The 24,798-nt window shown below is 52.2% G+C and overlaps 10 protein-coding genes across 10 annotated transcripts; 6 read left to right on the forward strand and 4 right to left on the reverse strand.

The window, feature by feature from the left end:
• Nucleotides 1-108: 108 nt before the first annotated feature.
• Nucleotides 109-1,519, forward strand: N7539_005980 (F-actin-capping protein subunit alpha; the record flags this gene model as incomplete). Its single annotated transcript, XM_056935582.1, has 6 exons — nucleotides 109-165; nucleotides 427-561; nucleotides 650-739; nucleotides 814-866; nucleotides 923-1,060; nucleotides 1,168-1,519. 6 exons carry the CDS (start codon nucleotides 109-111, stop codon nucleotides 1,517-1,519), a joined length of 825 nt encoding a protein of 274 aa, XP_056789454.1.
• A 660-nt stretch (nucleotides 1,520-2,179) lies between these two features.
• On the forward strand, nucleotides 2,180-4,112 carry N7539_005981 (PEX11 domain protein; the record flags this gene model as incomplete). Its single annotated transcript, XM_056935583.1, is given in 5 exon segments — nucleotides 2,180-2,330; nucleotides 2,403-2,451; nucleotides 2,467-2,557; nucleotides 2,612-2,965; nucleotides 3,846-4,112. Coding segments are annotated over 5 exon segments (912 nt in total), but the record flags the coding sequence as incomplete, so codon positions are not given.
• A 693-nt stretch (nucleotides 4,113-4,805) lies between these two features.
• Nucleotides 4,806-5,309, reverse strand: N7539_005982 (uncharacterized protein; the record flags this gene model as incomplete). The annotated part of the gene is made up of 1 exon (XM_056935584.1): nucleotides 4,806-5,309. One exon carries the CDS (start codon nucleotides 5,307-5,309, stop codon nucleotides 4,806-4,808), a length of 504 nt encoding a protein of 167 aa, XP_056789456.1.
• Nucleotides 5,310-5,743: 434 nt separating this feature from the next.
• N7539_005983 (uncharacterized protein) lies at nucleotides 5,744-6,001 on the forward strand (the record flags this gene model as incomplete). The annotated part of the gene is made up of 1 exon (XM_056935585.1): nucleotides 5,744-6,001. The coding sequence occupies one exon, from the start codon at nucleotides 5,744-5,746 to the stop codon at nucleotides 5,999-6,001; it is 258 nt and encodes an 85-aa protein (XP_056789457.1).
• Nucleotides 6,002-6,959: 958 nt separating this feature from the next.
• N7539_005984 (D-2-hydroxyacid dehydrogenase family protein) lies at nucleotides 6,960-8,108 on the reverse strand (the record flags this gene model as incomplete). The annotated part of the gene is made up of 2 exons (XM_056935586.1): nucleotides 6,960-7,064; nucleotides 7,179-8,108. The coding sequence occupies 2 exons, from the start codon at nucleotides 8,106-8,108 to the stop codon at nucleotides 6,960-6,962; spliced, it is 1,035 nt and encodes a 344-aa protein (XP_056789458.1).
• Nucleotides 8,109-10,793: 2,685 nt separating this feature from the next.
• Nucleotides 10,794-11,604, reverse strand: N7539_005985 (uncharacterized protein; the record flags this gene model as incomplete). Its single annotated transcript, XM_056935587.1, has 2 exons — nucleotides 10,794-11,074; nucleotides 11,193-11,604. 2 exons carry the CDS (start codon nucleotides 11,602-11,604, stop codon nucleotides 10,794-10,796), a joined length of 693 nt encoding a protein of 230 aa, XP_056789459.1.
• Nucleotides 11,605-15,079: 3,475 nt separating this feature from the next.
• N7539_005986 (uncharacterized protein) lies at nucleotides 15,080-16,219 on the forward strand (the record flags this gene model as incomplete). The annotated part of the gene is made up of 2 exons (XM_056935588.1): nucleotides 15,080-15,185; nucleotides 15,927-16,219. The coding sequence occupies 2 exons, from the start codon at nucleotides 15,080-15,082 to the stop codon at nucleotides 16,217-16,219; spliced, it is 399 nt and encodes a 132-aa protein (XP_056789460.1).
• Nucleotides 16,220-16,902: 683 nt separating this feature from the next.
• N7539_005987 (uncharacterized protein) lies at nucleotides 16,903-17,088 on the reverse strand (the record flags this gene model as incomplete). Its single annotated transcript, XM_056935589.1, has 1 exon — nucleotides 16,903-17,088. The coding sequence occupies one exon, from the start codon at nucleotides 17,086-17,088 to the stop codon at nucleotides 16,903-16,905; it is 186 nt and encodes a 61-aa protein (XP_056789461.1).
• Nucleotides 17,089-17,696: 608 nt separating this feature from the next.
• fos-1 (sensor histidine kinase/response regulator Fos-1/TcsA) lies at nucleotides 17,697-19,838 on the forward strand (the record flags this gene model as incomplete). Its single annotated transcript, XM_056935590.1, has 1 exon — nucleotides 17,697-19,838. One exon carries the CDS (start codon nucleotides 17,697-17,699, stop codon nucleotides 19,836-19,838), a length of 2,142 nt encoding a protein of 713 aa, XP_056789462.1.
• A 2,662-nt stretch (nucleotides 19,839-22,500) lies between these two features.
• N7539_005989 (S53 family peptidase) lies at nucleotides 22,501-24,753 on the forward strand (the record flags this gene model as incomplete). Its single annotated transcript, XM_056935591.1, has 5 exons — nucleotides 22,501-22,715; nucleotides 22,781-23,044; nucleotides 23,121-23,353; nucleotides 23,424-23,544; nucleotides 23,631-24,753. The coding sequence occupies 5 exons, from the start codon at nucleotides 22,501-22,503 to the stop codon at nucleotides 24,751-24,753; spliced, it is 1,956 nt and encodes a 651-aa protein (XP_056789463.1).
• Between the last annotated feature and the right edge of the window lie 45 nt (nucleotides 24,754-24,798).

A 24,798-nucleotide genomic window follows, 5' to 3' on the forward strand; every position in this document is an offset into this window, starting at 1 on the left:
CCCGACAGCTCCAACGGGTCCTCCGCTCCAAGTAAACATCCGACTGTCCTCCGAACAACCCCGTATCTCCTGCAACTTTCCAGTGTCCGTCATCTGTGTTGATATAACATGGCTTCAACCATTGAACTCGTATCATCATTCATTGAGGGTGCTCCTCCCGGCGAGGTATGGTCTTTATCCTCGTGCAGAAAGCTTCAACATTACCCCTCCATTGTCATTTCCCTCTGACAATCGTACCCTGAACCTTTGACTTGGAGCGGATGCTCAGAACTTGTACTTGCTTTGTACTAATGGAATATCTCTCTAGCTTGCCGATGTAGTCACTGGTATGAACCTTGTCCCCCGTCTCGATCATGTTCGAATTGTTGCGACTGCGCCTCCAGAACAGAGTCGTGAAACCATCTCCATTGCTGGACACGTACTGAGCCTCCATACTTGACTATAGATGTGCAAGCTTTGACCTCTGATGGCGACGACATTCTGCCCTCTCTTGCTCCCGCCTTTGCTCGATACAACGAGGGTCAGCTTGCCACTGTGAAGCTTCCTGGGTCAAGTCAAGAGGTGCGCGGTGTGGAATACCTATGATGAACAAGCGGTGCATGATGGATTCAAAAGCGCGGTGGAATACTGACAAGGCGTTTATGATCAGGTCATTGTCAGTGAATTCAACCGGTTGGAAGACAATCGGTATTTCGATACAGAAAGTCAAACCTCGTTTGAGATGGATCACACAACCCAGGTAAGCCTGCGCCTTGTCTGACCGATCAACCAGTTCTCATCCAACGGAAAGCCCGGGCTAACAGATGTACATAGACCGCCTCTAATGCGCAATCTTCACCTCTTGAGTCACAAAATGCCGATTTGATGTATGTTTTTCAATGATACCCCATGGGTATCTCGCTCTTGCTGACCGATTTCCCAGTAAATCACTGCTTAAATCCCTCGCTGTCCACGCAAAGGAACACTATCCCAACTGCTCCTATGGCGTGTATCCCATTGAGAATGACTCTGCTGTTGCTATTCTTCTGGTTGCTAACCGATACTCCCCCAACAATTTCTGGTACGTCTCTCGTACCACAATACTTCGGCTATCCAGAATTCATGCAAGCGATGCAGACGACTGGGTACATGCTTTCCATTGATCTAATTATTCATCTTCTTTGGTAGGAACGGTCGATTCCGCGCTATCTATCAAGTCCCTGTTTCCGACTCGTCCTCCTCCGTGACCGGCAAGATCCACGTGGATGTACACTACTACGAGGATGGCAACGTTGCAATGAACACTACCAAGCCTGTCAACCTGTCAATCAACTCTGTCACCGCGGAATCCATCATCTCTCGCATTGCCACTGCCGAGCGCGACTACCAGGAGGAGTTGAACCGGGCCTTCGTGCAGATGGCGGAGGGTGCATTCAAGGGGCTCCGACGACAGCTGCCCATCACCCGTCAGAAGGTGGAATGGGAGAAGGTTGGAGGATACCGATTGGGACAAGATATCTCTGGAGGAAAGGGACGATAGCGGGCGAGCGCATTGTGGATTTAGATTCGACATATTCTATGGCCCCGTTCGTTTGCACATAAATTGCGAGATGTTTTTCCCTTTTATTTCTCCAGCCACTTTCTCATTTGCAATACTACTGTCGCACGATTCCTCAAAGCGAGAAACTGGATGTGAAACTCGGTGCTCGATCTATTCCTCTACGTTTTAATGCGGCCGCGTAGGGGCAGAGAGAATCATGGAATGATAGCGCTTGGTGTTCGCTGATGAGACTCTAACGAACGTCCAGAGACGCCGGTCCGACGCCCGTCGTGATGGGTAAGGCGTTCAGGTTCCAGTGTCGATGTGCATCCTTCTTTGCCCAGCACAAGGTGAGACAACACACAGAGCGCAAAGTGTCACATTGCACATGCCGCCTCATCTGCCACCTGTCTACTACTCCTCTAAAATATAAAAGGCGGGGCGGTACTAGTATCATCTCCCTAATATTCACAGGGCTTTTGAAGCAGATGCCGAGATGAATAAGCAAACATTCGCCCCGCGGGGAATTGGGTCAACTGGACTAGTGGAGCAATTGACCCTTTTCCATTTAGTTAAACACTACTACTACTGTTCCACAGCCAGAAAGGTGGACTAGACCGGAACAGGACCTCACCACATATAGTCGACTCGTTCTCAATCATGGTCTCTCAACTGAGTCGATTCTTGAACTCGGGCAATGGGCTGGAAAAGACACTTCGGTTGATCCAGTCATTGTCGCAGATTGCGGCCGCATTTACGGTGGGCAGCTCGGCTGTGCGCTTCACCACGGCCAAGGCACAACTAGCGCTGAGTAGGTGAAAGCATTTCCAATGCTTGCCTCAACCAAGTGATCAGGCTCCTGTACTGACATTTAGAAATCCAGCTCGTCGGTTCTTTCGATTCTTTGGCTTTATCGGCTCATTTCAGCAAGTGTCTGACTTGCTGAGCAAAGATGGCATGGGAACCGTGGCGGGAATTCTAGACCTAGCCAAGTACACGTGCTTCGGACTGTACTTTATCCTTGAAGACTTGACTATTGTACGTGATGCTACCTGGTTTCACACGCAGTGAGAACGGAGCTAATAACTACAGCTTCATGCCATGGGTGTCTACCTGGTTCCCTGGGAGCCGCGAGTCATGCAGGAAGCCAATACGTTCTGGTTTTGCGCCTTGGCCTTTTCAATCGCTGGAGCTGTATGGGCTCTGCTTTCCTCTTCACCTGCGAAGCCGGTCTCGGAGATCAAGTCTTCAGAGTCAGAGAAGCGCAAGCTCGAGCCGAAGCCAGGCCATCAAGACAAGAAGCTAACTACTCATGCCAAAACGAATTACGTTGGATCATCGAAGCTAGTGCGCCAAATCATTGCAGAAAGCTGCGATGTGATACTGCCGGTGACGCTTTTGGGTTGGTATCCTACTGGAGACCTTACTGTGGGATTGACCATGGTCGTGAGCACCCTTCTCACCAGTGTGGAGATCTGGAGAAGACTGTGAACGGTGGAAGACAATGTCTTGCCTCGGGCGCGGTACCTCAGCGAAAGCTATTTGGAGTGAGACACTACTGGCCAGCGAAAATTTTCCCGCCTGTTCAGATTGAGACCGTGGACAACGGTCCAGTGAACGACCACGTTGGCGAACGAGGCTGGCCTTTACACGGTCGCGGGTCTTTGCGGGAAAAGTTAAGACAACTGACGGGAAACGACGCTACACTTTGGTAAAGCGGTCGAAGGATTGGATCAGGCAAAGCAGAGCCTCCCCAAAAAGAAATCACGGGGGACCACGACCGCAATATCGATTTCCGCCGTGTGAAGTGATGAGAAGTGGAAGGTATAAAAGCTTGGGGCCCAGAATCTTGCATCAATGCCCATTTGCAGCAAATTTGGGCCCTTTCGAATGATCGTAAAGTTCCATCCACATTCTCGTGTCAATATCAAACAAACCCATGGTCCCAAGTCCTTACCAAGACTGCGCTCCGAATTCCCTCATGCCCTCACATAATCGCGATTAGCTTTCGAATAATATTCGACGGGCACTTGGAAGGAGACAGAATGCATCTTGAAAGATACATACACGCCGCAAGCATCACTCTCTTTGCCATGGCATCGATTCTTACCTGGGCAATAGTTATGAAGCCATATCTTCACAGTTCCTCCGCTCTTGGGGAGACTTGGCCTATATCATGTTTTCCCCAGGAACATCCGCCGACGCAGCTGAACTTGATTGACATAAAGTGGCCCGGACTTTAAAACAAAATGAAATTTGGTCGACAACTGAAACGTCTCGATGATCCGCTCTCCAACCCTCCTTGACTTTCCGCATCAACAAAAAGCTGGACTCGCGGGGAATCGAACCCCGGACCACTCCCATGCTAAGGGAGTATTATACCACTAAACCACAAGCCCTGGCACATATTGGATGTGTGGCTTTTTGGTTACATAGACCTGTTTGCAATGGTGGCATCGGTCTCCCCCAGGTCCTCGAGGACCTTGAAGATGGATTGCAGATATGGCGCAGATCAGCAGAGAAACAAACGTCGATCTTGCCAGCCGCACGCATTGATCGTTCCGGGAGTTCCCTTGAGGTGGCCGCTCACAGGGTTTCTTCACTATTCTTCACTTTGTTGTCCTCGATTGAGCCACTTGTTGCTTTGCAAGCGGAGAGTTAACCTGAGAGGTGGTGAGTGCAAGCCCTGACTCCGAAATACCTATGGTATGCCTTTGACCATCCCATCCAAAATATGTCACGGATTGGAAATCCGGTAGTCTCGGATCTGGTATTTTCGGTCCGTACTTTGTGATAGAAAACTAAAATCTCCCTCAGTGAAGTCGAGAGAGCGGGGTGGGCTTCAAGTAACGCATCTTGCTATTTCTGCATCCCGTCTATTCGACCACGCGGTGTTCTCGTGCGTCGGGTAGTTGCGCCCGTCGATGATCTCTTGTTTCCCCGCGGACTGTTTCCTACAAACCCGCGGGGACTTGATCACGACCTGTCAATGTGAAGCGTACCTCATTCAATAGGCCATGGAGATTCCGAAAGGGTTGCTTCCGATCAAAGCTCAAATTGGACTCACGTTGGATTATGCCATTCCAGGGTTTCTTCTTGAGTTATCACCAGAGCATTGGAATAGATGGGAGTGAAGTATGAAATTTATTGTCATACTACAAGTACAAGGACCCTTCCCGTCCATCGATGTGTAAACAAACGTTGACGCGCGGGGAACCTGCCCCGCGGACTATTTACATTCCCAGCAACCTTATCCAAGGGAGCTGAATTGAATGGCCTAGTGTGATCATGACTGACGCTCATTCAGCAATTCCACAATAAACCCATTCAGCCAGTAGCCCTCCAATTCCTCCGCCGACATGGTCTTTGCTCCGGAAATCCACCCACGACACTCGCTAGCCCCGCAGGTACACTGAAACGGTTGATCCATCTCCCACTCGGTGCTGGGGTAAAAGAAAGTGAGGGCGTCTCCCGCCCGCAGCGGCTTGTCATCCACCACGCGCACCTCCATGCGACTCATGTCGAAGACCAAGGATGGGTCGCAGGAGTGGTTGCAGTAGACGAGGTCGGAATTGAGCTCGATGTGAGTGTCGGGTCCGGTTTGAACGGTGGTGTAGGCCTTGGTTCCCGGGGTGATTCCGGTGATGGGGGCAAATACTGCGCCGGCGGGCAGGTCAATGAGGGAGTATGCGCCGCTGCCAAAGGCTTTGGTGCTGCGATTGACGCGGATGCGGTCTGGATGAGAGGGCACGGGCTCCGCCGGGGAGGTGGTTTCCACGACCGAAGGCATTGTGGACTGAAATTGGGTTCGATGGTGGATGATCGCGTCGACTAAAGCAGAGGTCGATGGTCAGGAGAGTAGTGAAAGGGAAACCAAGGGACAGAGATGTCAAGTTCTTTAATATACTACTACGAGGGACGGAGAAATCAAAGAAAGAAAGAAAGATGCTGTCACCGCGGGCGACATGGTCCCAATTGGGGATCCCCGCCGGTTTCAGCAAGCATACCTTTCCTCTTCATGCGACTTGGCACGGGCAATTCGGCTTAGCCTCCTTTCCAACTCTCATGCAATCTCCAGTCAATTTCCGTCTCTGCGCCCCGTTGGACCGAGGAGGGATGATTTGACTCTGCGGGAGGCTGGAGCTGGTGGGGTGGAAATGATGCCCATGCCTGTACGGTCAATCATTGCCTCCGACAAATACTCGATGCATGTACATTACTAGAATGAGTACATACTACTACTACTACTACTACTACTACTACTACTACTACTACTACCATGTACACGAACTCAATGGAATGTACACATCTTCACATGCCACTGCCAGCTTTCCGCTCTTCTTTCTGACAGACGCAGGCACCACAAAACACATCACCTCCTTCATGAACGATGTCCCATTGCTCATTGGCACCACATTGACCTCGGACAGTCCTGGACAATGCCCAGCAAGTCAGAACTTTCAACCCTTGGTCGGAGGCTGATCTTGCAAGGAGCCTCCGATCGACCGAGGCACAACGGCCGCTAGCGTACAGAAGCAGGGGAAAGTTGACATGATGCACGTGATTGGCCAGGAGTGGGCCGGAACTACTTAACCGGATAGAGAGGGAATCAGATCTAAGATCCGAAGAAGCTCTCAACGGACACCGGCATGGATACAATAATAATAAGAAGTGAAAAGATGATGACATTCTCATCGGCTGACTGAGTAACCGCCTGTAACGATTCGTGTGTTTTGTAGTGATTGAGAATTTAGAGCAGATGATTTCATCACTCACGTCAGAGGATAGAAAGGGCGATGAGAAGAGGGACACGTGGGAAGGGGACGGTCACCAGTTCACTTGCACAACAACCAGCATGTGATGGCCTTTCTCCCCCGGTCCTCCTCCAGAATGGGCTCGATGAAGCTGATCGATATCCGATTACAAGTACGCAGGGGTATGCTATGTAGTTAGTCGGTATGTACTATGTGCTATAGTACGTACACAAATCACTACGAGTGCTACGGTATCACTGTCTAAGTGTATAGGCTATGATAAAGCATCTGAAAGTACAGTGTAAAGAGCCAAAGTGACCAGCTTGACTACCTAGATATAGAGACCCACGGGAGGCACACTCGAACAGAGCACCGACCAGATCGCTATCACTTCCATTTTCTGTCATACTGGCCTGCAGCGAAGGGTGATAAGGTAGTCCGCGACGACCCGCAAAAGTATCTTCTAGTCATCCTTGGATCGATAATGAGTCGCCCCAAATTCTTGGGCATATCGAAATGCCTAGGTGCTCGATAGCATGTGATTCTTGACAGTCTCCAACAAAGGTGAAATCTCCCACACCCCACAACCTCACCATCCCTTTCGAGCCTCGTCGGGCCTACGTAGGCTATTAGCCCCCCTCCCTTCATCAAAAACAAGCCCCATCAATGAGCTGCTGGATCAATCCTCAATTCAACCTCCGCAAGGGCTCTTGTCCGTTTAGCCATCGTTCCACATTTTCGGCCACCTCCTTATACCAGCCATGCAAAAGGTCTTCCTCTCCGTAGCCCATCTGTACGCATGATTCAAAAACAGAAATTGGTAAGCATATGATCAACACACCGCACCCCTCTCAAATATCTCCAGTCCAAACCCGTGCCATCAACCGACGCAGACAATAACTTACATGTGGAGATAGGAGCACCTCGCTGCGCCCCTGCTGTCCCCAGGGCGTGGTGCGCCAGACACTATTCAAGGGCAACGGCTCCTGGTCAAACACGTCCAGCGCAGCGCCTCGAATTCCGCCCATTTGAAGAGTCTCGAGTAAAGCTTGCTCGTCGATCAAGGGTCCCCGCGACGTATTGATGATCAACGAGTGAGGCTTCATCTGTGCCAGCTCCCCGGCTCCAACGATACCCCGACTACGATCTGACAGAACGCTATGAATCGAGATCAGATCTGATTCTGTGAAGAACTCAGCCTTGGAGGAAGCCACGATGAAACTGCCCGATGGTAGATCTTGGGCGAGTGCTAGTTCATCGGCCCTCTGTTGAGTCAAATTCGTCGACCAGGCAAGCACCCGCATGCCAAATGCCTGAACCGCAATCTTGCCGACCTGAGAGCCCAATTTCCCCAAACCTAGGAGGCCCAGCGTCTTTCCTGAAAGACCCATACCCAGCGATCCCTGCCATCCACCGGCTTTGATGGCCGCGTCATCTCGAGCGATATGGCGTGCCAGTGCGAGGATTAGTGCCCACGTATGCTGAACGGTAGAGTTGACGCCCGGCGGTCGTCCCTCTGTGCCGGCCACTGTAACGCCTTGCTTCGTGAATGCGTCAAGATCGAGCGCGAGATTGCGGGTGCCGGTTGTCAGTAAAAGCTTCAATTTTGGTAGAGCGGCAATGGTGGATGCGGAGAATGGAGTTCGCTCTCGCATGGCAAGAATGATATCGAACGATTCTAGGCGTTTGATGAGGGCCTCCTGTTGAACGGGATCACGCGGGTCCAGTGTCTCGGGGAAACAGACCATTTCGACTCGGTCGTCAAGATGTGTGAAATGTGAACGAGCGATGCCTTGATAATCGTCCAAAATGGCAAATTTGGGTCTGAGCGACATGGTGAAGCTCACGGTACCTCTTGTTTCGTTCGAATGACTTTGTGCTGTAACAACAGCCGGCAAATTCCAATAGATCTGAGAAAAGAAAGGGTGCAGACCAGCGGGGACAACAAGGCTCTCTACTTCAAGGGGACAAAAAAAAGAAAACCCTTGAGATCCAAGCTCCAAAGTTCAAGAATCCAGTTTCTGAGATGGCGGAAATATCTATGTTCTGACTCGATGCTAACGGAGAGACGAGTGGTCAGCGGCTATAGTTGCCGAGAAGAGGATCCGAAGAAACTGCGGGGGTGGAAGGGGAAAAGACTATACCCCAACATTGTAATACGCCCGTTCCAGTGAACTGAACATCCGGCTCGAGAAAAGCAGAGATATCAGTCAACAGCGTTTTTTGACACTCTTATTATTCTCTGTGCTCATCCTGTTCTCGAATCCAGCCCACCGGTCTCCAGCCGCGGAACGATTGTCTATGGCGACTCTTGCTGCGTTTAGGGGGAAGATTAACAGAACAGCGGCAAAACATCAAGTGCATGTGTATATCCCTGAACATCATTTGTGAAAAAAAAAAGAAATGCTCCCTAGAACTCTCTTTGAGCGTCCACGAGTCTGTGCCTCTATCTCCGTGGATCTCCATTGCTTCCCCCAGATATCGCCCGCTTCCGATCAATTTACAGTCTCAGGATCTCACGGGACGCTGCTCCTGTGATAGCGTCGTATAAAGCACTTTGAGTACTTGATTTGTCCACTACCTAGGTTGCTGCCAGGGAAATCGAGTGCAGAAGATCTAAACAAAGTCTAGATACATGGCAAAAGTAGCCAGTGGGAAAGATTCCGCATTGATCAGCTGCGTCCTTTGAGGATTGGATTCGTCCCAAGGTGACAATTGCTTTAGGGTTGTAAACGACATCCCGATATTTTGGCATTGAGACGATTCTCCTCCGATAATCAGTCTTTGGACTTGTCTTTGTAACTCGACGGAGTCATCAGGCACATGAGGGATCTCAGATTGCCCCATTGGGAAGAGAATATTTGCTCTCCCGATTCATTTTCAACGTAGGTCAACCTTTGAAGACAAAGACGCCCGCTCTTTCTTTTTGAGCGCTTCGCACCGAGGAGACTCAGTACAGTGTGATCTTGAACCTCCTGTCTTCTCTGGGTATGCAGCGCGATTACATTCGTTGGAATTGAACCTCGGAGCATAATCCATGTGATGAGGAATGTTCTCGAAATTGACCCGCGGCATAGGTATAATTTCAGCCATGACTTCGTTGAAGTTGTCTAGAAAGCGTAGATGCATTGCAATCTCACTAGCCGAGAGGATATGATTCAGACCGGTCGAGTACTCTTGAGGAAGTCTCGACAGCTGCGAACGAATACGAAGCCATAGTGCATCTTCTCGGCTGCCATTTGCCTAAAGAAGATGGTCCAGTCCAAACTCGTAACCAGTTAAACCAAGTCAGAGCCTGGCCCCCGATCGGGAATACAATACTCGTGTAGAGGGCATGTTGACTGAAAAAGGTAAAGAAAATACAAGGACTGGGTAAGGTCTCGACAGGAACTTCACCGGAAATCCATAGATCTTGGTAATAGGCCATTTACTGCATACAGAGTATTGGCCTCGGGCAGGCGATTCGGGTAGTGAATGCTATTGCCGACCCAAGAGTCAAAATTTAAGTGCTCAAGGGCGGCATTGACCATGAATCTGATGGAACCAATATCAGGAGTTGTCAATGCAACGCTATTAAGTGGCTGAGAGATTGCTATTTCGGTAGAGAGCTACATTTTACAGAGGAACGCGCTCATGATCTCGATGTCCTTTGGAGCTTTGACGGGGCGACCAAGTACTTTGTTAAGCCAACGCCACCAAGCAACCCTCCGGGAAGTCGTGTCGAGGAGGGAGAATGGGAAGAAATTCAGCCAATGAAGAGATTCCCTAGTTCGTGATGTAGATGACCGGGCACTTCTGGACAGTCGCTTCATAAGATCCAGGTATCTGGCATATCCCTGGATATAAGCAGTATCGACGACAATCCTATTGTAGTCTTGTACTAGAGCCGTTCTTATTGAATGTTGATTGAGTAATTCCTTCTAAGAATGTCATCGCTCGCTCACCCGTAAGACGGAGTCAGATCAAAACCAGTGCCGGGAGCATCGTGAATCTGCGTCGAAAGGCACTCATCGCAAATGTCGCGGGAACATTCATTTAAAAAGCACCTAACAGTGACATGGAGTAAAGCAACAACAAAGCGATATAGCATGTTCTCATTTTGAAGAGATACCTGGGCTCGAGTGCTCTTAGCGACAGGAAGTCACGGACATTGAGGCCAACAGAAAAGGTGGAGGCGGCGATGGATGTGCTAGATATGAATCTATCTGACGGTCTAACCCCATCCTTACCCATTCGTCGGGTAGTATCATTGTCATCTCATGTCAGCTGCCTAGGTACACCTACGCTACACGGTCACGTGGTGCGATGGTGATCGCATCATCGCAGAGTGATGGGCCAGGTGGCGCGGGACGGTCACATCTCCTAGCACGAACGAGCCTGGTCATAGACCTGTCCATTTGATATCCTTATTCCTGCTCGCATGACCGCTAAGTACATCCGGTCAAGGTCGATAAGTGTCATGTACCAGTGGAGGTCACGCAGCCCCCTAGCGAGTGGCCAGCACATTGAAGCCCGGAAGGTCAGGTTCGACCTGGCTCGGTGGCTGACTGTGCAAGAGGCTTTGGATCTCTCATCATCAGAATGAATCGATCGCGACCATGACCACCAAACTGTTCCCGGTCAAAAAACACCTCCTCGACGACTTTCCACCCGTGCTTGACATAGACTGGATAACCAGCCTCGGTGGCCTCCAGGTAGATGCGCAACTGCTTCTCGTCCGCTTTGGCAGTGCCCCAGCGTAAGAGGGCCGAGCCGACTCCCCGACCTTGATAGGAGGGTGTCGTGGCGAGAAAGTCCAACACTACTCCAGGAGGGAAAATTTGGCCATCGTCAGTGCACTGTAGTAGAGGTGATCAGGTGTACCCGTCTCCGTACCCGTCCGCGTACCCGCCTTGAAGAGTGCTAGGTTCGTGACTTACACAGATCTGTCTCTCCTAGGTACTTCTTGCGGTGATGTTCAAGCATGGTCCGAAAGCCCGCCAAGAGCGCCTCGTTCCTCGGACGCGGTGCCAGACGCATCGGGTCCTGTGCAATTTCCTGCGCCTTCTCACTGAGAGCCGGAGTTTGATCTCGCGGCCAGATCGCTTCGGGGAGCTGCCACCGCGCATTTCCCACCAACTCCCCCGTGAGTGGATCCGTGACCTTGACCACGTGCATCTGCCGGTTGGCGAGATGCTTCATGTAATTGTTGGCTTTGTGTAATTCCAGGGCCGGAGTTTCGGCTCCAGGGAAAAGGGCTTGTAGTAGACCCTGCGTTTCGAAGCTGAGGATGTTGATTCGGGCCAGGGCTGGCGCGTCGTGTTCCTCGGCATACTGTATCTGGAAGGCCATGATCGCGGAGAGAAGGATCGCCCTTGTTTCAATTGCAATTCAGGGTCGAGAGGGGGAGAGAAAGTCTGGAGGAAGTAAGATTTCGAGTCAGAACGCTCACAAGAACAGGGCCTCATATAGATCAACCTAATCTAACCCTCCTCGTCTACATGATGAACGTAGTGAATACCTACTAGTTACCTGTTGGCACTGTCGGACACAGACCAAATCAAAATAGCGGGGGACCGAATGGACAGCTCCCGGGGGTAAGCAACACGTGGAATGTTTTGAGGCTCTGGACTCTGGAGCCACGAGGGAGTGCGGGGAACGGATCCGGCAAGGCTGCCGCTTGACCGCGTCGACGCAGTGTCGGGCTGTCAGCTGCCTATTAGGAAGTGGGAAGTGTGAGCCAATGCTGCAAAAATCGGACATATCTGCCTGCTTTGTCCAAGGTACAAGGGTTCCTACAAATCGGTACTGCCCAGTTGAATACTGCGCAAAGAAGGGGTGTTGAGCACCTACCTAGTAGCATTTCCTTTTCCAAGCAGCCCTGGAAGATAGGTAAGTACTTCATGAGCCACTACCGAACAAGCCAATCGGCTAGCCGAGGCGAGGCTCAAGGGTTCCGAGCATCTTGCGGGACATCAAATCTGCCAGGCTGGCCAACATGACATGTTTGCATCCTGAGAACCACTAGATTCAAAGCCACGTTCAAGAGGTACGGGCACAAGCTGTCTGAAGAGCTAGAAGTGGTGAAGAATGTTGATGTTTGGAGCCAAACAAATGACATGTTGATCCGAAAGACACCTCTCGACGGGCGCCCCACCACTCTATCGAGACCATGCCGAGGTCAATAGGCAATTAGGTCACTACTGACTACCTGCTTAGACTGGACAGTGGACAGTGGACATTGGGCGACACAGTAGTCACTCCAGCACCCCGTTCAATTCTGTTACCTCAGCGATAAGCAAAAAGAAATCACCTTTGCCTGACTCCGATTTTCCCGTGCCGACTACGAACTGTCGGACGGCAAGTTGGTATATACCTCAAAACTTAACGGACTCTCGCGTTCAATTGGATTTATGTGCCCCGTGCAGCCAGCTTTGCATCCACATCGATCGATACGTAACGAACTCCGAGTCAGCCTATTCATCTGGTTGGCGTCATTGCATTGAGCCTCCGCAACGCCCTAGGAACGGCAACCTAGACGATCAAAGCTGCCGAAAAAACAAGAGTAAGACATTTCGGCTCGGTGGAGCTGACCAACATTTATGATCGTCCGCTAAAGTAGGCACTACGGTCCTGTCGCATTACGCAATGACAGACCATCACGAAGGATCAGCTCTTGGGTCGTTCAGCTGGCGATCGAGAGATCTTCTCGATTGAGACGCCTTCGAACGGGAGGACCTGTGCTTTGGAACGCGGGTGGAACAACGCGGTCTTGAGGAGGGGGGTTGCTTTGCCGTTGTCCATTTGACCGGTTGATCTACAGTACATCAACACGCCAGATTTTCCAGCCTCGACGATCTCAAGTGCATGGTGATGCAGAGAAAGACTCCTGTGAAATGGCCGTGGAAAGTGAAGCTTTGCCATGAGGATACGGAGAAAGCTATCGAGTCAGCATTGAATCGGTAGTACATACATTACTTAATGTTAAGTATTGACAGACGGGTCGGATTCGGCTAAACCAGGAGATAGATGGCTGGACTCGGCACGGTTTGTTTTGGTTTGTTTTTATTTTATTTTTTTCCAACGGTCGTCTCGATCACTTCGATCTCCGCCAGCTGAGACATCCGCTGGAGACACCGGTGTCATTCTCCTGGGTCCCCGTTGGAGACCGCACCATCGCATCACAATCGGACCAAAAGTCAGGGGGATGACGATGACCGTCTGTTGCATCCATTCCATTCCATTCCTTCGCTCGGCGCGGAACGGACGGGGACGGGTCTTGCCATTCCGACGCTGTATGGCTGCGGGCTGTCGGTGGCTTTCCTGAGGGAGGAAACAAAATACCGTATTACCAATACTACACTCCTGGAGTCTGGAGTCCTGAGTCCTGATCCCTTGGACAAGGCTTGGCTCCCCCGCCACCAGAGTCTCCACCGAGCCTCCAGAACCTCCCGGTCTCAGGAACGGGCTGTCAATTGTGTCAAATGTGTCAAGGGACAGTACTCACTACGCAGTAGTCAGTACTGTCCTGAATGTCAATCTACTGAGAACTCCCTCAGGACTCATGGGGAGATCTGTCAGTCGTGTCACTCTTCCGAGCTTGTCGAGCTGATTCCACGGATGACGACAGTCGAGAGTTGATGGTTCCTCTCCCCCCCCCCCCCCCCCCTTTCGTCCCCATCGGCGCCGATGAATATCCCCATAATTGATTCCTCCGCGGCCCCGTGTTTGACCCCGAACGGAATGAGCTGGAGGCTGATACTGACTCACTACAGAGTACAGAGTACAGAGTACAGTAGTGTTAGTGTTCGTAGTGTTCCGTGTTCAAATGGTCCCCGGCTCGTCCCCAACTGCATCTGGCATGTAACGTACGGTTGTGTAAGGTATGTATGTACTAAGTTACCAGCCCCTCCGGTCGGAGGACTACCTAAGGGGTAAAATCGATGCAGCTTGATCGTTTGTCCTCAGCTACGGGCGCGTCGATGGTCTGGCCCTCCCGTTTACAACTTGACTACTGTATTGGTGAGCTTGTTCATCGAGAATGATCCACACGTGGCGGGGTGGTCTGTCTTCTACATGCTGTCGTAGGATCCTAGGATGACTTTTACAAAGGCATGGTATCGTAGCTCATGCGCATGATTGATCAAACCTCCACGTCCGTCATGCCACTTCCAGGGATTCATACGACTGGTGATGTTTTCCGTCCCGAAATACCGCCAGAGCCCGTGCAACTCTACGGTGGAGCAGACTCAAACTTTAAAAAGTGTCTGTCTCCGTACGACGACAGTCACGACTGACGAGTCAAGACTCCACGACTGTTGACTGTTGATTGTTGAGTGTTCAGTAGTGTAGTAGTGAAGCGTGAAGCGTGTACCCTTCCAGCATCACATGATTGAATCACGACAAGAATCCTTAGGTGTGTGGGACCTGCACTCAGCACTCCACGCAGTCAGTCGCTAACGGAGATTCCTTCCATCCAATTCAGATGCAGTCGAGGCTGCACCGGTGGACTGTGTGGGACTGTCACACCTGACCCAATCGCGTCGAGTTCCAAATGACGTCAGGGTCCTCTCAGCTCCACCCATCAAACTCCAAAAAAAAAAACAAAAACAAATAAAGGGATTCTCCACACGTTCAAACGACTGATTTGGGATTCGAGCCAACCTTTGAAGCACCACTTGGATCGGAAGATGGTCACCACGATCGGTCTCCTCTACTGCATTCACTTTCAAGAACAACGAACACGAGGATCAAGGCCAGACAGACGGAGGATTAGAACAACATCGATGAGGTAGGCTACGAGCAGCAAATGATCATCTAGCGGACCATGTGTACCTTTGCTATCCCTACCACTGGAGTCGCAGTTCTGGATACGAGCACTCGAGACCCCGTATATGACGCCATTGCGGCCATCCGACCGGTCAAAGTACTCGGTGCGTATTCTGAATTCATTGATGGTTTGCATGTACCGGCATACATACCAAGGTACAGTAGCTTGGAGCCTTGGACTCTTCCTCCTAGAAAGGGTACCTACTACCTACTAACCTCGTACCACCTTGGCACCGATTAACTATTAGAACTTAGATAGTTACAGTAGAACTTAGCAGTCACCGACATTCATGGACAATCCGACTCTCGCGAGCCGGGCCTAGGGTTGCTGCTGATCAACAAACTATTTCCGCGACATATGGCCGACCGGCAATGATGCACCCGGTCAGACAGGTGTTGATCACTTGATCTACGGTCGAAATCGAGTACGGAGGTGTTCACCACTTCAGGTACCCCCTGATGTGGGAGGACATGAGGAGGTGTTTTGTTCGTCCCACAGACCTGCTATGTAGTAGTATATAGTATTTTCCATGCGAGGGACGGTACCTAAGTCACCTTTTTTTAAGTTGACCGATATGCCGGACGAACTACGAACTACAGAGTGTCCATCCCTCCATCTTCCCATCAGCGTCCAATTGTCAGGGAGTAGCTTGTCGACTTAGCCACCGGTGGAGCTCCAACACGGTCATTGTCTTGTCCACGTTCGGATCAATTGAAACTCCCCCTCGTCCTTGTCCAACGATATTGTCCTTTCGGAAGCCTCTTGACTCGGGCCCATACTTATCACTCCTCATCAACATTCGCCGGAAAGGTCTGGAGTCTGGACAACAACCTGCGGCGCGTAGTGGTTTATGATCGACGACTGGATCGGTCCCCGATCGGTGTGATCCCTGACGAGGACAACCAAAAGATGATGCCTTTGACGGAGAGGGCCTTGGTTGACGCGGATGCGTCAGGACTATGGACAGTGGCAGTTGACCTGAACTTGCCATCCGAGGTTCCGGATGTCACCGTCGTCGATGTCGGTGTTCCGGCCGTAGATCGGGAAAAAGGTACAGGACGATGCATGGAATTGCAGTATTGCACGCCCCGTCATGACTGGAAAATCAAATTGGCGGAGGCGTCCCACAAAGCTTGATGGGAGGATGTTCACCATTTCCAGCCGAGTAACTTTATCGTCCCTGGGACTCGATACTCGCTAATATTTTCTTTTTCCCCACGCCTCACCGTCGTGCCCCTCGTCCTCGGCAACCTTCGTGTGGATGACCGTGCACTGTGATGTTGCCTGTGCTCTGGCTATGCGTGCGTTCTGGGACGCTGGTAGTCTGGGAGGAGTAGTATTCAAAATCGTCTCAAGTATCCGAGTTCCTCATCCGTGGCAACTGTCCCGGTCCTTTCTTTCTGTCTTTCTTTCTTTTTTTTTTCATGTTTTCAGGGTTTCCCTTTTCACTTTCTTGTTGTCCTCGGTTCCACCTCTCTTGTCCTGATCCCAACCCGGTGGTTATAGTTTCCCTGGTTCCCTCCCCCGGAGGTTCTGCCCTTCGGGTCTCGACTGCTTCGTAACTCGCTGGCGGTGGTGGGCACCAGAAACCAGACACCGGATACTGAGCAATCCCTTTTTCTACTGCCCACCGTGCCCACCGTGCCCAGGGCCTGCTCGTCTCCTTACGTATCTCTGTATTCTCCTTTTCCCAGCCTCCGTATCACCAGGGCGGTATATGATCAACTCCCCCCAACACTGACCTCACCGCGCATTGTTCCCCTGAACAATCGAATCGACGGTGTCCAGCCCGTCCAACAAGCAAAGACGCTCAATCGGGTCTAGCCCCCTTTGTTCGCCCTGTCGTTGAACACGGGCGTCCGCCCAAAGAAGCGTTCCCAGTTGCGACTTGCACCTTGCAACTCCACCCGCCCGCTGGAAGTGACGTCCACCCAATCGCTTGAGCTGACCCGACGCGGCGTTTGGACGAACTTCATCATTCCCTTACTGCTGCCCGGTTTTGGCATGTTGGCCAGCAGTTTCAGGTGGGAACAAGACACTGGTGCAAACTGCAAATCCCGGCACGCGGCCAGACTCGAGACCCTCTTCTACCGATCGCCATTACGCCCGTTTGGCGTTTTTGCTCTCTCCTCCTCCCTCCCCAGAAATCCAACCAACGGTCGCATGAACGCCTTTTCTACATCGTGACCATACCGATCCCTGCTGACGGGCGAGCCCTTTCACATAGCCTCCCAACGTGGACGTAAAGCCCTCCGCGTGCTCAGTTCGACTCCGCAACGGGTGCAAAGTCGTGCGATCGAAGCGGTCCCGCACTCGTGAACGAATACCCAAAAAAAACTGGCGCTGACCTGCAAGACCTCAGCAATTTTGTCGCTCTCCCCAAGCCACGCGAAAAGAGCAAGGGAAGAGAAAAGAACAGGATCACGCCCCGGAGTAGAGAAACGAAACAAATCATCAACCCATCCTTTCCCCCCCCCGCATCCGTTCACCCAATGTCCAGGGGATTACACTGTTGTCAACCAGTGGTGATACCGAGAAAACAGAGACCTTTCGATTCGACGCTTCCGTTTGACGATTCGTCGCCCTGCCACACGGCAGGGTCATCCCCAGCAAGATGGTACTCGAACAGCAAATGGTACGCTTCAACATACAGGACCGTCGGCCCCAAGACTACGACATGGCCATCACGCCGCCGTCGGAGAATGAACTCGACTCGCACGACAAGATGATCAAACCGTCTCGCTTCGAGCCAGGCACCGTCCACACGCCGCCCAGTCCGAGCGACCCTCGTCCTGTCGTCGAACCCATGAGTCGCATCTATCGCTACACACCCACCCCGACGATTGTATTGAACGAGTCGCTGCAGATCCTGGAAGTGTCGGAGAGTTATCTCGCTTCAGCGAACCGTCTTCGCGAGGACTTGCTCGCCATGAGCATCTACGATGTATCCCCGCATTTGGTGTCCGCTCCCGACACAGCGTCCCTTAGTGGCGTGCTGGCCGCCGCCATCACAGCCCGCACCCCCCAGGTCCTGCAGGGCATCCCCATCGCGAATTACCAGCCAGATTGCCCACTTCGGGTCACACCCATCTTCGAAAAAGACTCCTTGATCTATGTGCTGCTCGAGATGCACCCGAGTCGCATTTCTCAACCCAAACCTAAGATGACCGAGCAGCAATATCTGAATGAGACATACAAAGTGCTTGTGGACGCAGTGAAGGTTTGCGGTATTTTCATGCTCGACACCCAGGGTCGTGTCGTCACGTGGAATGAAGGTGCCGCGAGGCTTAATGGTTACACGGCAGATGAGATTCTCGGTCAACATTTCTCCATTTTTTACGGGGCCGATGAATGCGCAGCTCAAAAACCCGCCCGTGAACTCGAGGTTTGTATGCAGACTGGCAAAGTGGAAGATGAAGGGTGGCGTTACCGTAAGGACGGGAGCCGCTTTTGGGCGAATGTGTTGATATCTCCGGTCTACCAGCAGGATCGGCTGCTGGGCTTTGCCAAAGTCACACGCGACCTCACCGAACGCCGTAGCGCGGAAGCCAGACTCATTGAAGCCTTCGAAGAATCGTCCAGGATGAAGATGGAGTTCTTGGCAAACATGTCCCACGAATTACGCACGCCGATGAACGGGATGCTATTGGCCCTGACCACCTTGATGAAAACCCCTCTGACACGAGATCAGCAAGAATACGCCTCGATTTTGGAGGACTCCACCACGATATTGTTGCAGGTGATCAACGACGTTCTGGACTATTCAAAGCTCTCGTCGGGCTCTTTTTCCTTGACAACTGATGTGTTGAACGTGCCGAGCATCGTCAATGCAGTCATTCGCAACTGCCAGCCCTCATTGAAACCCGGCGTCGTACTCGAGAGCGTGATTGCCCCCGGATTCCCCGAACACACCAAGGGTGACCCGTTGCGCTTCCGTCAGGTCCTGCAGAATCTGGTGGGGAATGCGGTCAAATTTACCGAGAAAGGGTATGTTCGCGTGAAGGCATCCTTCACAGTCCACAGCAGCGACCCCCAAGCGTACCTGATCTCTATTCAAGTGGAGGACAGTGGGATTGGCGTGCCTGAGACTGCCGCCAACACTCTCTTCACACCGTTTACCCGATTTGCCGACTCGGCGACTCGACGGTACCAAGGCACTGGGCTCGGTCTGTCGATTTGCAAGAGTCTTGCCGAGCTGATGGATGGCGCTGTGGGCTTCCACAACAATCCTGAGCGACCGGGCAGTGTGTTTTGGCTGACAGCGAAGATGGGCCGCGTAGAGCGACCCGTGGCACGCATTTTCCGAAGCCTTCAATCTGCAGACGAGTCGCCCGTTGTGGATACCGGAGCATTGCTGCAGAAAGTCGCCGCACAAAAGCAGATTCTACTGGTTGAAGACAACAAAGTCAACCAGACCATCATGCTCAAATTGCTCGGTACTCTCGGATTCCAGAAGGTGGAGGCCGCGTGGGACGGTGCAGAGGCTGTGAGGATGGTCAAACAGAAGCCGCTGGCCTACCATGTCATTCTCATGGACATCAGTATGCCTGTGATGGATGGTCTGACTGCGACGGAGCAGATCCGGGGATTGAACGTCAAAGTGCCCATTATCGCACTGACCGGGCATGCTTTGAAAGGAGACGCGGAGAACTACCTGTCCAAGGGGATGGACGATTACATTGCCAAACCGCTCCATCGCCAGCAAATCATCGATGTGCTGTGGAAATGGTGCGGGTCGAACAGTCGCGGTAGTTGATACGCGCTCCCCCTTTCCTGATGAACTCGAAATTTCCAATCTTGTTTGGTCTGCCAACCCGGTCATTATCACCGAATTTGGTCAGGAAAATGACGTCCCTGCTACGTTCTCGATGATGTCTCTGCTTTCCATGGTGTCCTCTGAGCCCATTGCGAGCACGAGGGTGATTGTGCCGTTGCACTGAGCCGACTCGGACCCGACGTCCCTGCCCCTGCTTGACGTTTGGGTGTGCAAGGTCGCGTGTATCCCCCTTGCGCACCCTCGCTCGCCGACAGACGCGCGCGCGTCTCAACCCCGTAGCTGGTGATGAGCGCTGAGCCGAGCGAGCTTCGTTCTGAACTAGGACACTAGTTGGACTGGAAAGCTGGTCCCGCCGTGTTCGGGACACCGAACGAGGGTCTCACGACTCAAGTTGATATGTGCCGGAACGAGAAGAAGCATGCTTTTTTCCACTGCCGGAGAATGTCCTCTTTGGCATATTGGGGGGGGGGGGGGGACTATTGCTTTGGACGAAATTCAGCCATTTGGACCAATTCGTCTACCACTCTTGACCAGACCATGCCACATGCCACGTGCTGAGGGCCAAGTGAAAGTAGAAGGAGACTGACTCGTTCAGATATGCCCTGCGGGCTTCTCCTATGGCTCCCTTGACGATGTATCCGAGTCGGCTTCGAGGGGCGTCGCCTCTCCAGCGTGGAGAAGAAGCCGATCGATCAAGACTTCCGATGGAGTGTATCTTCCGCGCTAGTCACGAATGAACAAAACTACTATATCCCGTCAGCTCTCAGCTCGGCCTCGGCTGTTTTGCATAGACCATCTTAGTAGTACTTATGCACTAGCTGTAGACGATGAGAGCACTCCGGTAATGTAGCCCCTTGGATTTCCACAGACTACCCGGTCCAAGTGGCCTCTCAAATTGATCGCTTTTTATGCTTGACGTGAGGATCTGGATCCGTACCTGGCGGATGGGTGCCAGGGTCTGGTTCCACAGGTACACTCCCGTTGGGTGAAATGGACACTTGATGAACCACAGTGCATCCACTCGGTAGTTACCATACTCGGACCCTAGTGACCCTAAATTACTATGTGCCATTATATGCCATGCAAATACGGGATGCCTGGCTTCTGGCGGCCAAGTCTTGTCTCTAGATCGGGCTACCGTCAATCTCTCGTTCTCGTACATGCATGCGTAGTGGCCGGTTTCTCTCACGTGCCTGTCTTTGACCTTGTTGGTCTTGTGTTTTCAAGGCAGTTCTCGAATCAAACATGACCAAAAGTTTGCAGACGTTTGGCGGCAGGAATAAAGTCATGAGCCGGGCCCAGTGGTGGTGGCAGAATTGACCCCATAACCTGTTGTTACCCGTCTTCTTGACATTTCCCCACCTTTCTTCACCCAACGTACAGTATTTCAACCATCAGGAGACGGGGAAACCCGATTGTCCTGGTCATCATCAGTGTCACTGATCGTCACTCTCGTCACACAGGATGCCAGTTCAACTACTACCGAAGCGCAAACTCAAATGTGCCCAGGTTGTGGATGGCGCAGTCCCAGAGGACATTCATTCATCGAGACGAGGCAATTTCACAGATCTGACAAGTACCTCGTGAAGTCCCAAGCGATGCTTGACCCATGAGAGCCTTGGCTGCATATTGACAGACCTCCCGATGAAGGGATTCATTGGTTCGCACCGTGGCAGGTCAGCTTGGCACATTCTATCTAGAGATTCCATGATCATTATGCAAACTCGCAGGGTGGTCGAGCTCGCGATACCCCACCGAACTGTGTGCAGATTGACACACTTCTCCCAATGAGGAAGGTGTCCTTCTCCTTCTCCTCCACCAGGACAACCAAGGCGCACGCATGGTTCCTGTCCATCGATCTAGCCCCCAATTCTCTGCGCGGGCATGATCTCTGAAGATCGAAGGGGCTGCCGATACACATACCTTGTCTTATCAGCTCGCTTAACGCTTCTCTGCCTGATCGTTTATCACGAGACCCAAGCATCACGGATCGGCAAGCAGAATTGCTTAGCTAGGGAGGTCATCGCTCGGCGGCATCGTAGCCAATGCACCTGTTTCTTTCCCCCTCACGCGCGAGAGTGCAATCTGCTCCGTCTCAACTCCGCGCGCCACGCCGATCGTGGTTGCACTCGCTCGTCTGTAAATGAGCAGAATTCTGTCGAACACTGCTGTCTAGCGTCACGCTAGCTATTTGCTTGGGAAGTCTGGCTGCGCGGCTGAACAATGCCAGTTCAAGAAATTGAGTGTTCGAGAGCCCCAGAGTGCCGGTAGCTGCCGAACTCTGAATCCTCCCTCCCCCTCCTTTGCACGATAAGCACTGAATTGATGCGAAAGCACCGGCCGAATCGTAGCCTGGAATAACGAACCGGGGTCTTGTCATGAGGGGAAGGGGGGATGATGTGCGACGGAGCTCCGGTCGAAGACCAGCCGATATATAAAGATAATATTCACCGAAGAAAGGCAAATGGATTCTTCGATACTAGGCGAATAGGCTTGCTTGCAATTGTTGCAGGTCATTTACCGGGGTGGTCTCTCTACAGTAGACCCATTCCATTCATCAAGCTCCTGTCAGAGCTTGTCTTCCAGTTCGGCAACCCAAGAAGACACCTGGTCACCTACCAGACTCACGGAAGTCTCTGGAATGATGGTCAAATCTTCGACATTGCTGCTCTTGGGAGCAGCAATGGCCGTCATGGCCATGCCCGTAACTCACGAGTACGAGGTCCATGAGCGCCGTCATCTGGAGCCCGAGTCTTGGACCAGCAGCAAGAAACTCGACGGCTCGATGATGCTGCCGGTCCGAATTGGATTGACCCAGTCCAATCTGGACCGTGGCCATGATCTTCTGATGAAGATGTCTGTCGCCTCATCGAAATGCCACTGTCCCGAGTTCCGAACTGACGGTCATCTCTCTTTTCCAGGTCTTCTCCGTCGTCTAGCAGCTACGGCAAATACATGACCGAGGCCGAGGTCCATGACTTTTTCGCGCCTGGGGCCAAAGCCGTTGGGGACTTACGGGCTTGGCTCGAGTCCTCTGGAATCTCTGCAGACCGCATCAGTCAATCGGTGAATAAACAATGGCTGCAGTTTGACGCGAGTACCGAGGAGCTCGAGAAGCTTCTGCGCACCGAGTATCATCTCTACGACAACCCCCAGACCGGTCGATCTCATATTGCCTGCCGCGAGTCAGTGAAGACCTCGATGATAAGCACTCGAGCTGTTGAGGAGAGAACCTCGAACTGACGTCAAGCATCCATCCAGATACCATGTCCCTCGCTCTGTCCGGGAGCATATCGACTTCATCACTCCGGGGATTTCACCTCGAGAGGTGACTGGAGTCACCCCCATCAACAAAGAGAAGCTCAAAAAGCGTCGCATTCAAGGCTCTCCAATCGAAGTTCAGCCTGTTGAAGCGGGGTTGATGGATAAATATCGAGGAAAGCAGACACCACCAGAGGCGTGTGATACTGCAGTGACTCCAGAGTGTATCAGACGTAAGTAATATCTGTTGGATAAAGTAATCGGTTGAGCAGACTCACTCACCCACCCATGTTTTCCTGATAGAGATGTACAACATCCCCAAGGGACATTCGGCAACTCCCGGCAACGAATTGGCCATTTTTGAGGACTTAGGGGATGTTTATGCCCAAGAGGATCTGAATCTGTTCTTCAGTACCTTTGCACCGTACGCTTCTCTCCCCCCCCCCCCCCCCCTATCGATTCCAGAAGTGCGACTCGCTCAGATACTGACCGACGTGTGTTGATTTCAAGGGAAATCCCCGTTGGAACTCATCCGAAGCTTGACTCGGTCGACGGTGGTGTAGCCCCCATTACCCCTGCAAATGCCGGCGCCGAGTCCGACCTGGATTTCCAAATCTCGTACCCGATCATCTGGCCGCAGAACTCCATTCTGTTCCAAACGGATGATATGGTCTACGAGAACAATTACACCTACGACGGCTTCCTCAACACCCTTCTCGACTCCATCGACGGCTCCTACTGCAGTCAGGTCTCTCCACTGGACCCTCCCTACCCTGATCCCAACCCCGGTGGCTACAAGGGCTCGCTGGAGTGCGGTATCTATAAGAGACCGAACGTCCTTTCCATCTCCTACGGTGGAGCGGAGGCAGATCTGCCCATTGCTTATCAGCGACGCCAATGTTATGAGTTCTTGAAGCTTGGTCTGCAGGGCATGTCAGTGGTCGTCTCGTCCGGCGACTCGGGCGTTGAAGGTCGGGGTGGTGATCCCACTCCCAACAATTGTCTCGGCGACACCGGCAAGATCTTCGCACCCCAATTCCCTGCCACCTGCCCGTATATCACGACCGTGGGAGCCACGGTGATCCCCAAGGGAGCCACGGCTCAATCGCACCACGAGGTGGCCGTGTCGCGATTCCCGTCCGGCGGTGGCTTCAGCAACATCTACGCACGCGCCTCGTACCAGGCTTTGGCGGTTGCAGAGTACTTTGCCAAGGCAGACCCGGGCTACCCGTTCTACGAGACTGTCAACAACAGGAGCTTCGGTGCCCACGGAGGCATTTACAATCGCATCGGCCGTGGGTACCCGGACGTGTCGGCCATTGGCGACAACGTGGTCATCTACAACCAGGAAAAGGCCGTCTTGATCGGGGGCACCTCGGCGTCGGCCCCTGTTTTCGCGGCGATCCTAACCCGCATCAACGAGGAGCGTCTAGCCGCCGGAAGGCCGCCGGTGGGATTCGTCAACCCGGTGCTGTATGCCCATCCAGAGGCCTTTTATGATGTGACTCAGGGCACCAATCCGGGCTGTGGAACGAGTGGATTTAGTGCCGCCAAGGGCTGGGATCCGTTGACGGGTCTGGGGACCCCTAATTATCCAGCTTTATTGAAGGTGTTTATGGGATATGGTTGGTAAGTCTGATATACAAGGAGAGCTGAGTAAAGTGAGTATGGTCAATGT

The sequence above is a fragment of the Penicillium diatomitis genome, assembly GCF_028827545.1.
Source record: "Penicillium diatomitis strain IBT 30728 chromosome Unknown utg000006l_segment0_segment0, whole genome shotgun sequence".
NCBI classification, from domain to species: Eukaryota; Fungi; Ascomycota; class Eurotiomycetes; order Eurotiales; family Aspergillaceae; genus Penicillium; species Penicillium diatomitis.